The sequence below is a fragment of the Pecten maximus genome, chromosome 12 (assembly GCF_902652985.1).
Source record: "Pecten maximus chromosome 12, xPecMax1.1, whole genome shotgun sequence".
Lineage (NCBI taxonomy): Eukaryota > Metazoa > Mollusca > Bivalvia > Pectinida > Pectinidae > Pecten > Pecten maximus.
Genome location: NC_047026.1, coordinates 23,886,396 through 23,901,384, shown reverse-complemented (window position 1 = coordinate 23,901,384; position 14,989 = coordinate 23,886,396). Strand labels below are relative to the sequence as shown.

General features: G+C 34.3%; 1 protein-coding gene across 11 annotated transcripts in view; it reads left to right on the top strand.

Annotated features, from left to right (window-relative positions):
* The window catches only part of LOC117339993 (Kv channel-interacting protein 4-like), a 420,070-nt gene that overhangs the window by 357,593 nt on the left and 47,488 nt on the right, over window positions 1-14,989 (top strand). Inside the window, exon 1 of one of the 11 annotated variants that reach the window (XM_033901728.1) lies at window positions 1,403-1,493. The exons of the other annotated variants lie outside the window; for them this stretch is intronic. Coding sequence (XP_033757619.1) covers window positions 1,418-1,493 — 76 coding nt within the window. The 5' untranslated portion in view covers window positions 1,403-1,417. Of the gene's footprint in view, window positions 1-1,402; window positions 1,494-14,989 lie in introns of those variants that run through there. 11 annotated transcript variants of the gene reach the window in all.

Here is a 14,989-nt window from a genome sequence, read left to right as displayed (position 1 = left end):
ACAAAATATAAACATTAAACAGATGATTTATTTACACAGAGACTGTGAAAATCAGAATTAGACCAGCCAGGTGTTCAGGAGGTCCGGAAGGTTATGTGCCTTCTTCTTTATTGACGATATATAATGTATCTAGATCAGATCCACTTAAACAGATATATAATCCTCTAGGCGTATGATAAACGGTTAGAAGAGTTCATATTACTAGGCCAATCTATTGTAAAACCATAGTAATGTGTCATACACGTTTCATATAGAAACGTTTACTATAGCACTCATAACTAGAAGTACATGTCATGATGTTACTTATAATTAGGATGAAGATAATAGTCTAAAAGCAAAATATATGGTTCATCCTAAATGAATTATGTTACTTAGCAATGGCTTTTCCTTCGGACTCATTTTGTCAGGAAGGAATCACATGACCGTCAACTCCGCGTTACTATATCTAAAAACAGTAGACTAATGATATCACTCTATTGACAGATCGCGTATGGTATCAATTAAGTTCACATACTCTTGTAAATTTTCGAGCTTATCCTGTTGAACAACTACTATAAATCAAGAAAACTACTATCAACCGTTCAAACAAGTAGCTCTCTGTTTCAAATTACTTTCGAAAACGACATTTATAAAGCCGATATATCTCAACCCTAGCTATTGTGTTGCGCTTTTGTCAACTCACCTATTGCCGTGAAGTTTCAATCCGAAGAATTTCTGAAAATCTCAACCTCGCGAATTTTAAGTGGTTAACAGTTTTGGTGCCACTGTGTCAAAGAGGTATGTATGTGTGTGTCTAAATTTAGAGCGCAGTCTGTGACTTCATGTGGTTATAGATTTCTGTCCTAGTGTATGGACGTAGTTTTAGTGTTAGAAAGAGTGTTATTGTCATAAGGTTAAGACTATCTATGGTCCAATCATATGTACCTAGCATAAGTTCATGAGCTTTGTCATCTCCTACTGTTTTGGATTATCTGCTAGCAGAAGTGTGTTATAATCTATTTGCATCAATCATTGTTATTTGAAATAGCCATGAGATCATCAATATGAATTATATCATCAGGGATATAACATCCCAAACGAGTTTGGAAATATTTGTTGACGTCAAAGACAAAACGCGTATGAACCATTATAGAGTTGCCACTAGCGCCATCTACGATTGGTACGGTTAAATATTTATAGCGGAAGGTTGTGTTTCCCTCCCAGTGTTTGTGTGTTTCCCTGCTATTATTGGATAAAATCGCCATTTTAGGACATGCTTCACGATATAATGTACAACACTGACTTTTCTATATTAAAGTCTGTTCATTATTTGTACAACTCTCAGGATGTATCGATCGATAAACTCAATATTTGCGAGAAACAGGTGCAAAGCCTTATAGGTTTTCGGCAGTAGTTGGCTGACTAGACTACAGTTACCATGTTTCTGTCCAGTCGTAACACAATTCTATCTCATTTTGTCAACTTTTCACTGACAGGCGGAAAATCAAAAGCTGGTGAGTCAAACGCACTATATTTTATATATTTGAATTCGTTTGAAAGTTTTGATGTAGATTTATTGAATTTGTATTTTGTCTAGTTGATTAAGAATGTTCTTCTGTGTGTTTACATAGATGTTTCATATTACACACAATGACACACACACAGACGCTATGCACACATCCAACTTATCATCCAACCACCAGCTGTTTCCTGCCGAATTCTACATTTTTTAACATCCTATAACTTGATGTCGTTTTGGTATTATGTTTTGTGTTATTTAAGTCATTATCGTGCCAGCTTCTTATTATTGCAATTCGATATAAACCACAGGTATTTTATTTTAGAGTTCATATATGGCTACTTTATTCCACACAGCATATCTTTATACAGGTGCTTTTTTCCGCACACGTTCGGAAGGATACTCGTTAAAGTCACTGTGTGGTTTTACATATTGATGTTTTCCTAATGATTGTGCGTGTGTGTTTTACATTGCTTATCCCTTACACTTTGCAGTTGGTTTGTGTTTAGTTTTGAATACTCAAGTTATAATAATGTATATTTACATTTGTTTTATAACTAAACTCTGAAATAGACTTATTGTTTATGATTTATTGAAATGGCTATTTATATACTTATCATCGAATTCTTTCTATGAATCATGAAATCCTTTTTCTGTATTGGAACTTTAAAATGTATCCCAAGTTATTATTCACCAGACATTGATATTAAGGTTACAATATTTGAAATTCTTGAATTAATTCCTTTATATCTTGTCGAAACCACTATATGTAGAGAATGGATTATAGCATTTATCGATTTCATGACAAAAAAAACACAATTCAATTATAAAGTTTGTATCTTTTTGCTTTGAGAGCAAAACATATATCGTCTATATTATTGATCACCACTCGAGTAAACCTTAGTAAAACAGATTATCGATATCAACAATACATCTATAAGTACATTTCCAAAATGCCGTCACTCCATGGCGTCGACATGCAAAAGGTTTCGTTCTGTATTGATTTGATATAACACAACTTATAACTCGTAGAGAATATCATTCAAAATATTAGATTTCTAGTTATACTTTTTACCTAAAATGCTAGATACCAAATACTATTGGTATGGGCTGTGAATGATAGCACGATTATAATAACCAAGCGATTCTTATTTTATTTATGATAAAGCAACACTCACTCAGCCTAGTAGATTAAATTGATGATATTTATCCCTATGTCCTTTGGTTTGATATTGCAAATTCATTTAAAATCGTTATTTTCCTCATCAGTTATCCGCACGTGTGCTACTAGTGATCAGACTGTGAACAGAATATCAAAAAGGAACCATGTATCTGCGTTTCCTTTCATTACCTTGGTCCTTTGACGACATCAAGCTCCATTGCATCCACGTCACTCGCATTAAGTGTCGATATGGCATGTAGTTTAAGGACTATTTGATGTCCGTAGCGTTTAAACGAACTTTCAGAGAATCGTTATCTTCATGAAATTTCCTGTGTGTATATACAGACTTGCCAGCCAAGGTTTTCTAGCGGGAGGTCAAGAAATATCACTTCGATTAACATCGATGTTAATTACTGTCCCAATTTAACGTTCAAAACAAGTTGCTTGTGTCATAAGTTACACAGAATTTTGAAAAATGTGAAGATACAAAGCACATTAAAACTCCTAATTGGCCCATGCTATAGTCTCTAATTTTGGGTATCTAGCAATTTTGTAATTTATGGCAGTTTGTTTTGAGTTCTATAGGTGGTAGTCTGTTAACGGCTTGGTTAATTCCTGTCTTTTTGGTATAAAATCAAGCCTACTGTTGCAGCCTGATATCAGAGTAAACGATAAACAGTCATCCATGCATGTACTGTAGTGCTCACATTCTATGTATTTGAGCCAAAGATCAGAACTAACACAGTTTTTTTTAATTATCGATAGAAGGCTCGGCGTAGCATTCTGCTACTGCAATCCTATTAAAGAACAATTTACTTCAAATGTTCAAATGGTTATTCTCTTTTAGTGCATTGCTATTCCTTCATGCCTTCCTTATTTGAATTGTGACGTTTCTATCTATTATCAGGGGACCCCTTTGACGTTGGTTACAGATTTTTCCGAATCTAAACTGGCTATACTGACATAATAACAAGGCACGTACAGGTAGATGTTACATTCGTCCTTCCTTCTGCTGTATGTAAATAATGTATCTAGCAGTGGAGGATATTATATTCAGATTTTGTCTAGTTAGGGAAGTGCGAACTGAGATAACTCCTCAAGTGTTCGAAATCGAGATTTTCTACTGGCGATATCGAATATCGAATAGATTATTAATTGATTCCCAGAACCATTACAATGTCTCAGTATAAAACTGTTACGTCCAACGCTGATTCAAAAGGTGTTAGGTGATCTTTAATGGAATTTCCATAACTAAATTCTCAACAATTTGCTATATCATGTGTTGAAAAATTAACGAAATATCAAATCATTTAATTTTGATTGGTCATTTTTACAGTATATTAGCACATGTACTCGTGTAAGATTACGCTGATCGCATAACTCAAACCCTTGGGAAATAATGTTTTAAAAATATTATATTTTCCATTCATAAGACTGATTATATACGTGTAATAGCATATGTTTATATGAAAGCTTCGCTTTTTTGCTTCCTTTCCGTTTGAAAATGTATCATATATTGGAAACAAATTACTTCTTAAACCACCCCAATACACACCTTTTGTATACCATTGCATGGCATTGTAGGATGTGACTTATGTGTATCACATCCGAATTAGAGAGTTCTGCTCCCTACTATCATTATATGTCGTGCCTCCTAGGTAATCGGTATCCATATGACTATAAAACAGACAATCATGTTGATCTACTTATTTATTTTGTACCTTTTATTAACAATATCTTATTCTCAAATTTCACGAAATTCATTCATCAATCAAAAAATAAAATAACAAGGTAACCATATACGGCTGCATTCTTTTTTTATGAAACAGCAGTTCGTCCCCTTTACAATATCGACGCTGCAGATTTCAAAGGCTACTGTGCCATTGTTGTCTGAAGAGCGACGATATACCGATATACAAAAGGTCGAGATCAATACGAGAAAGAAAGATTGACCTTTGTCTCGTTCTAGGTTTATCACGATACATGGATAAAGACTGGTAACACTATCGTAGCTATCTTTAAAGTTTATGTTTTGTGTTGAAACTTGTTATACCATGTAACATAAATTCACTAAAACATTATCTTGCATTATTCATACAGGCTAGCATCACAACATAGCCTTCAGGAAACAGCAAAAGCGTTTGGTAGAAGATAGAAAAACAAGCTTTTCTATTCACCTTAGTATTAACAAAATAACTTATCCTTGTCACGTGACCTCAGGTGAAGATCCGAGGCGCGTGATTCGACGCTCCCTACCTTTGTCGGGTTGTGCTTTTCGAGATGCTGGAAAACGGACCGATCTGCGCTGTCGTGGTTATGTCCTTTGTCAGGACACTTTACCCTAATATTGTCTGGATAGCATGCGAGGGGCCGGTCATTGACGTAGTCGCCAACTATTTCAAAGAGACCCCCACATTCAAAATGACCCTGGCTGTTCTGTGTCTCAGTTATGTGGACCATTTCAGTTAATTATTAGTTCCCTTGTTTACATTTAATGCCGCAATGAACATGTATTTTGTTGCTATGTTCATTTCATTTATCAAAGTTTGAGCCAACACTTACGGTTTAGTTTTCACACTAATATCCCTTGTTCCCTGATGCCAGGGTTTTGGACACATAGGGTATTTTTCCATTTTCTGTTAGCCCGACCCCATAAATGTTGGCTGACACAGGTTTTACCTCGCCTTACAAAGCTGTTTATCTATTTTAGGCCAGTAGGGGGATATTGCTGCTGGCTGAAAAATTTTAATGAGCTAGGTGGTCACGTGGTCCGACGCGTCATCTGGTTCACCTCACCAGTATCACTAGGCTAGAATCTGCCTTGTTATATGCATTTATAGAGGGAAACTTCAAAGAGCCTCATATTATTTTGTAAACATTGAAAGCAATGACAGTGAATGTCCTGATTTTATCATCTTACATGTTTAGATTTCTTTCCCCACCTCATGTCTGTAATTGTATATTCAAAATAGTAGACCAGCGGACAATATCATAACCTTGGTAATTTACTAATATCACATGTCATCTTTTTATTTATTTTTATTTTAAAAACTCAAACAATGGCATATACACTATAGGTCTACTCAAAGATGTAAATATCACATATGTGATATATACATCTCTGGTCTACTATACAGTGAGGTGACAAAATGATCTCACTTGTGCAGTCTTTTTACGGTGATTAATTTTCCTAGCCTTGTTAACCATTTTATTTTTGGCATAATTTGATAAGATTTTGCACACTTTTAAGAACAAGTTTTACCCTTTCCTGACGTAATATTAACATAAAAAGATCCATTTCTTAATTTTGCAAGATTAAGATTTGATAAAAATGCAGTAGTTTGAAATACAGTTGTCTCATCCTGATGTAATTTAATTAGATAGTACGTAATCACAGAACTGATTTTTTTTTTATCTGAGACGATACATGGGTTGTTTGTACATCGAACTTAGAGGATTTCCTTTGTACATATTAAATCAAGAATTTTTAAATATTGGTTGAAATTAAAGCGTCCAGATAATTTTTTACTCAAAGCATGTTATGATGACATGTTGGAAACTAAAGATCCTTGGATTCTTTATTTAAATCAGTAACTTTGAACTGTCAGTCTTGGGTAAATGTTTGAAGAAATCAGTTACTGTTCTGATCAATTTTACAGTAATGTATTCAAACAACGTCCTTTTTTGACAATTTCCTTAAAGAATGTTTTATGAAGGTTATGAAGGAAATGTATTTGATGTGGTGAAAATGTTACGCAGACATTCGTATTGATTTGATTGAAACATATCATTTTAAATACTATAGTATGTTTAAACGTATTCAGTTACTCAAAGTAGAAAATATAAAAGAACTTAACAATTTAGGAAAATATTTATCACTAGCAAATAAACTAAAGGAAAGATTTTTTATAAGATTTTAATTAGAATATATTCATTTTTAATGATTATTTCTCTGTTTCCCTGTAACAAATCTGACAAATTAGCTTATTGAATTATAAATCATGTAAGAGTGGATGCCTTTGTCCATTAATGTTATATACTATTTTATCCAATAAGTTGTAAAACGTATGGAATAAAGTTGAATTTAATACAGTTGTTTAATGAATAACGGGATCATCACTGGAGTAAATGTAACCAATTCACTGTTGTAACCCAATATATTAATGTAAAGTATTCCCACATCACAAAACCTTTGGTAGATAGTGTGTAAATATTGATTTAATGCGACACACATTTGGGTGTTTATAACGTTAGTTATACTATCATCTCGGCAGCAGTGAACCTGTGACGTAGGAGGCTGACCGACCTCGTTATCAGAATGAAATTTTGCATATAGGTCAGTTGTCCAGATGGGCCCATGCTGTGCCCTGTATCTCAGCGTGTATATACACAACCCCAGGAGTGTGAGGGTAATTTGACTGGCTTTTCAGAAAACCAACCTATAGACAACTTTAACCTTTTTGTGTCTAAAACCCTTTAATGGTTTTATTTGATTTTCAAATTGACACAAAGTTAAATTCTTGATTATATGTAAACTTTTTAAGACACTGTTTATGAAGCTGTTAAAACTGAGAGGATATTTACAATACTTGTAATCTAGTTCCACATGTAATATTAATGCATTATCGGAGTGTATTTTTGTCGGTAATAAATGTCTTCGTTAATAAAACAATAGGTATGTCAATCGCACTTAATACATTGTATCAGCGTTCCAATTATTTTGAAATCACGTCTGAATAAATTTGTTAAAAATGCCAACCTTAAACACAACATATTATTATTGTTGTTTTTTATGCTATTATTACCCTCATCAAACTGAACACTAGATTTACGTTGGGTTTTCTGTCGATGTAGCAAAGGACACTCACTCTCCAGAAACGCCTTATTCTCCCGTTTGCTTTTGGATTTTTTTTTTTTTTTTTTTTTTTGGAAATTTTTGTTCAGATTACATCCTCGTTTTATCGATTTTGAGCTAGACAGAATCACGACTTGTATCCTTTTCCAGATTTAAACTCTTATACATTTGTAGCATATATTTATCCTAAATTCCCTCTGCTCCAAGTTCTACCCGAAATCTTGGAATGGGATGTCACTTGGTTTTTGATTCTATTTTGTGAGTGTATGTCGATGTGAATATTTTCAATTCTATTATGTTTATTACCATAGGTATAACAGAAGATGGAAGTTAACGAATTATAGGGTAGTGATTACTTGTTCAAATGAATATTACTTAAAACTCATTTATGACTATTTTCTGTTAATATTATCATTATTAATAGAAACGTTTAAAACATATCACTGAAAATTAAATATGGACATGTAAAAACAGTTCAATTTCAATGGCGAAAGTACTCTTCAGTGTCACGTGTCACGTGTTTCCACCATCCCACTATGCCCCTGCATGACTTCTCCGTTTCCATTTGTTCTTGTTTCCTCTACTCCATGACGCCACGTTAGAACCTTTCCTGTGACAATTATTCATTCTTTCCCGTACCTGCTAACCACCGAGGCTGTTTGTTGACGTCACGTGTCCCAGAGGAACTCTGCAACAACAGTCACTCTAGGTTTTGATCACATCGCCTGCATCATCAATATTCTCTAGCAAATGTCGTGTAGGTGTGGATGGTGTTTTAAGCCCGATCTGTTTCACAGTATTTCGACTCTATTCCTGTCGACACTCACATGAGACAACTATTGTTTTACTGTTGGATTTGACGAAATGTAAGGGTCGTTGTTAGGACAACCTGGAATTAGGTGTCTTTGTATTGCTTCATCAAACTGTTTGAATTCTTACTAAAATTATTAACTATAAACGTTGTTTTTGATCCTCGCTATATCTTGTACTATATCCGGGAGACATAGTGACAAGAAAATTATCTGATTAACATGTATTGTAAATCTTTAATTTTTTCTCTATATACAATGGATAAGAATAACCTGCATGTCAGTGAGTATGCTTGGTATAACCAATGGTGCAATGTAACATATCATCGTAAAAGGCAACTGATGTTAGACCGGTACAGATACTACCAATATTTGTCATTCTGATTCGTCTGTATGGTTGGGGGGAATTAAACAAAGCGAAATTGGCCTACTGTCCTCATTACTATGGGCATACATTTTTTTTCCTGTCTAACTCTCTTCTCTTCTCAATGATATCTTCGTTGAAGCTCATCTTCCTGCAGACTAAAACACGGTTAAAACAAAACAACACACGCAATAAAGAGATGAAAATCTTCTTACTTTTCCACCTTATCATATAGCATTGTTTACGGTTGCATTTAGTATGTTCGCATGTCTTTTGTCTCGAGGTTATGCTGCCAATAATGTCCCATTTGTTATAACGTAGAGATATGGCTAGAGATTTCCCAAACAAAAATTAACCCGACTAATAAATATCTTTGGTATTTATTGTTCATTAGAAAACATACCTCGCCGAGATAATTAAGTCGCGCGGCTGCGTACACACTATCACAAGCCGCTAACAGTTATTGTAGTGTTCGTTCGTGGACGCCTCACAATCCTACAGGGAGAACAGCATTACCATTCAATATTTTAAAATGTAATTGACAAATGTTCCGGGACGTTTTCTTCTGAAATAGTGTTAACTGTCAGACATATGTAATTTACGGTTAGTTTCATTGACATGGAACCTTCCAGTGCGTGAACCCATATTTGCGTTTACATGATTCTACTTTATATTACACCGTCAGAATTGAGTAGTTTTAGTAAATATGTTGAATTGGTTTTACATTTGAACGTAATATCCGTTTTAATCATAAGTAATTATTGTCTTATAACTTGTTTTTTAGTTTTATATTTACCATTATCATTATTGTATTCGAACTTTATTAGTGTCTAATTGTTACTCAGTTTATGTTTACCATTATCGTTATTGTATTCGTACTTTATAAGTGTATAATTGTAACTCAGTTTATATTTACCATTATGTCCACAAACTGTTATCATTTCACAGTTATTCTACCCTTTCAATTCCTCGTCCCTCTTGAGAATTCCTTTATTCTCTTTACAATTATTCATCCCCCTTTACAATCCATTAAACTATTCAAAATCCCACATCCCTATTCAAACTCCATCATCCCTATATACAATCCATCATCCCTATATACAATCCATCATCCCTATACAAAATCCCACATTCTTATATACAGTCCATCATCCCTATACAAAATCCCACATCCCTATTTACAATCCATCATCCCTTTTAACAAGCCATCATCCCTATATACAATCCATCATTCCTATATACAATCCATCATTCCTATATACAATCCATCATCCCTATATACAATCCATCATCCCTATTCAAAATCCTATATCACTATTTACAATCCATCATCCCTATATACAATCCATCATCCCTTTTAACAAGCCATCATCCCTATATACAATTCATCATCTCTATTCAAAATTCATCATCCCTATATACAATCAATCATCCCTATATACAATCCATCATCTCTATTCAAAATCCATCATCCCTATATACAATCCATCATTCCTATTCGAAATCACACATTCCTTTTTACAATCCATCATCCCTATATATAATCCATTATCCCTATTCAAAATTCCATATCACTATTTACAATCCATCATCCCTATATACAATCCATCATCACTATTTGCAATCACACATTCCTATTTACAATCCATCATCCCTATATATAATCCATTATCCCTATTCAAAATTCCATATCACTATTTACAATCCATCATCCCTATATACAATCCATCATCCCTATTTACAATCCCACATTCCTATTTACAATCCATCATCCCTATATATAATCCATTATCCCTATTCAAAATCCCATATCACTATTTACAATTCCTCATCCCTTTCAACAATCCCTCATTTCTATTTCCAATCCATCCTTCCCCTTTAGAAGCATTCGTACATCTTTACAATCATTCATCTTTAGAATTCATTATCCGTCTTTAAAATCACCATGCCTCTTTACAGTCCCTTCCCGTCTTTTCATTACCCCCATTCCTTTTGCAACCCCTCATCATTTTTAGCGATCCTCCAAACCTCAAAACTACAAACAGACAACAACAAAACTAACATACAATCCTCTCACCGTCTCTGCTATTTCCTAGCTGTCTTCATGTCTGTCATCTATATTCAATCTTAAATTGATATCAACTTTTTGTAAATAGCTCAGTAGTATGTACTCCTGTTTTTTGTAGTTTTTTTTTTCAAAGCCAATCCAAAATATTTTTTGACGAAATGACAACTCCCATCCAAATTTTTGAAAATTAAATGTTCTAAATAAAAGGTTTGGAAGACATGTTTACTCAACCAATTGACAGAAAAGTCAAAAGTACACTAATTAAAGGGAAACAACTTATCCCAACGTTTGTCTCCCAATGCACAATTTTTGTATCAGATACAATGTACATATATCATCCCAATTCTAAAGGTGATGGTTTATACATTTAGCCATCGTTGTAATACAATATAAGTTAGCCTCCATGGAGTCATGGCTATATTCAGAGATGTCAAAAATAAGGATTTGTACAAGTGAAATATGGTTCGGGTTCAACTCGGCATTGTTACATCATCGTTCAGGCGTGGAGATACGGATACCCTGGGGACCTCTGGAGACCGTAACTATCTCACTGAGACAGTAAAGCGGCCAGAGAAACTGTGAGAGGCCCCAGGAGATGTTGCCTTTCTGGTTTATACAGATGCCGCGCCAGCAGACAGTGTATGTCACTGTGCGATTACGGCATCAGTTTCAACAATTGATCAGGCCTGATGGAGTCGCTTCCCTTGAACCATTCAAATAGGTTTCTTTCTAAAACGGAATGCGAGTCGTCATTGATTATTTTCCCAATTAACATTCAACATATATCTTATGATTAAGGCAGGGATTATGTTGTCGTTATATTGCCGATTCCTCGATATCAACTTTGAATGTGTAGTTTGTATCACATATTGACAGAAGCATATTTTTTGGTAAAGCTGTATAAGATCGGTTTGCCAAACCTACGTCATACGTTATCGACGTAAATGCATAGTAATAAATTGTTTGCCTCCAATAATGCGGTCAGGCCGTTTTAGTCACTTTATAAATAGTGGGTTTTTTTATCAGCAGACAGCCAAATGTCTGTTAGAAACTTTTTTTTAGAGTAAACGAAAGGCCTGGCTTGTAATATGTTATCCCCGAGCCTGTTGATTTTCAATTCTGTCGATTGTTTCTTTTGTTTTGTTTTTTTTTTAAATAAAAAAACGTACAATTATATCAACTTCGCCGGTTATCTTTTAATAGACAAGTAGGCATTGTGTACACGATTATTTAGCCATAAACGTCCTGAGGCAAATTAAGACATTTGAAAATGGAAAACAATATACACTTGCTAATGTATTTATAACAATATGATTACTTTTACTATAAGAATGCGATGTCCACTATGGTCAGTTTTACCTTTTGTATCACGTATACGCGATGAGTATGCAAAATGACAAAACTGGTTTAATTTAGGCTAGTTGTCTCCCTTCCATTGCATTTTTCAAAACTTACTAATTCGCCTGCTGGTGCTCTATGATTCCTCGATTTTTGTCTCTGCTTTCTACTGGTTTTAAATGTACCTCCATCGATCCTCAGCTCCTCAATTACATTTCTTCTCGTAACTCGACCTGTGTTCATCTCTTCGCCACACAGGGGGCAGTTAGTTTGAATTAGTGTGTTAAACCCTGCCATTGTAGCTCTAAACCTTGTTTATGTGTTCCAAACTATCAGACAGCGTGACGGTAATGATCCACAGTGTATTGATTCTAGCTACCTTGTCCGAATGCCCTTCTCAAATACATTGAATTATACTGAAGATCACGTCTCTCTTTATAAGGAAGCGATATGTCAGCCATCTTTTCCTCTACATCTCTCTCACATCATATCAGATAATCTGTTAGTAGTTTCGTTGCTGAGTTATAGCTGTATTTTCCGGTTCTGATAGCTTTTGAAACACAAAAAATCCTAGCAATGTTGTTTTTTTTCTTTTTTTTTCACATTAAGTCCTTAAAATAGGGTAACTGTGAAAACATACGACTGACCATAGAACCACTACTTCATTAGTACATTTCCATGGTGTGTGGTGCAAAGAAACAATCATCAACTAGTATATCAAACAGCACAAGCTTCAGTCTGTTCCAGTATCAAAACAACGTGAAAACATATCAGACAGAAAACAAATATCAAAATTCTTTACTTTTCGTTTTTCTCAAGTAGAAGACAACATGATGTTATTAATAAAATAAGAAGAAAAGAGAAGAAAAAAACAAGTGAAATATATTTAACACTATCTATTAAGCTTTTGTAATGCTAAAATAACTAGAGTTATCTCCCTTCAAATGTAAATGATGCAAAAGAAAACCGACTTCTGAATAAATTATTAATATATCCCGAAAAGTTTAAATGCCATCTTCTTGAAAGGTTGTACGCATCGTTCTCCCATGGTTATTTCATTACTTTGTACTTACAATGTGGAATAAAAAAATCAAGGGTGGAGTGATGTCTGTGGATTAACGTCAGGTTACTTAATTATAATATCGAATCCAATTGTCATGTCGTTAAAACCGGTCTAAGCTAAAAACAGTGGAGCCTAATGAAAGGTCACGATAATTACACAGAACATTGATGTGTGCTGATCCTCCCAGTGGTCTGCTCGTCTTCCATGTCTCCTAGTTGTTACTGAGCTTCAGACTGCCGATCGATATACATGGCTTGTACATTTAACCTAGGTTTGTCGCCATTGTTGCGTTTTCTGTGCTGATTTATATATTCGCTCAACTCCAACACACGAGCGATAGTTTTTGTATCACTGCACAATGCAATTTGAATTATTCATTTTATGACATCTTATGTCATTTGGTAATATAAATTGTGTTCCTCGGTGTTGGAGATGGATACAAGAGGAGTGTGCTCCATTGCATTCAATGCTGAAGAAATAATCATATGGACGGATTTTTTCCCCAAGTCACGCGCTTCCAATCGTTTCAAGTCTTCTTAGTCTTTCAAATCATCACTTCAACTCTTTAAAATGCGAATTAAATGAAATTTTTGAAATTAAATTTCATTATTCTTTTTAATGCATTTTCTATTTTGGGAAATTGTTTGAGATCCTCGTGTGTGGTTTTAAAGCTGCTTAAAGGAGACTTTTATAATCTTCCCCTTTCTTGAAGGCGTGACAGAGAAATCTTCAAGGAGTGGTGATATTCCTTGTTGTCAAACCCTTGTCTGAGATTTATGATTCTTCCGCTCCTTTTACACTATCATATTGACGCAGTTGCCAAATAATAATTAGTTTTATGACAACACCAAAACAAACCGTCTAATGTATTGAGTTTTTTTTTATATCCAAAACTGATGTTAATCATAAACAAATTAGTATTGTTATGAATGAGTATGGGGCAGCTTAAGTATCTTACCCCTAGTGTTGAGATTCATTGAATCACTCCTAAGGGGATAAATGACTATTTTTCTAACCTTGTTTGTCCCCATATCATCTACCATTGATTTCGCATCAATGCAATACAATGTTGACGAGAAGTGATTGAATTGTCATTTCGTGACGTCATTGTTTGGCAGCACGTGCTATCTCTCATACCCTAGGAGTTGACAGAGAAACCACACCCTATAGTCGGCGACAGAGAAATGTTAAACAGATAACATGGGAGACATGTATGTGAATGATGGGATGAAAAAAATCTGCACCTCGTGAACCCTATCATGTGATGATCAACTGCGTGTTTGTTGGCTGTGTGACGTCAGTTATACTTCTAACATTTTTAATACTAAGTATGGCTGATTTATCCTATATTTTGATTTTCATTCCGTTCTCAGTTAAATGACTTTGATTATTTCTCTCTCATTATTTTATTCAATCATATTTATTTAGATATTGTAATATAAATTGGTCATACACATCGATTTAAAAAAACAGACCTTGTAATATAAACAATGTATTGGATTTTAAAAAATCTTAATTGGACATCATATTTGAAACAAAATTATAATTATTTATGCTTCGGCTAAAACTAATTGTGACTGATTACCCATCCAACGTTTTACAATTCAAGAAGAAAAACAACTCTTAAGATATAACTGAAAGTTGTTTTTATTTTTTTTGTTTTTTTTTGCAATGCTATAATTCACTTGGTAACGTGTAAGCATATGAAGAGAACAGTCATGTTTGAGAGCTCATAAACACGACCAATCTGTACACTATTATAAGGAATTCACATCTTACTTGTGACCTTATTAACTACTCAAAATTAATTCTATCCTTAACGGACCGATCAT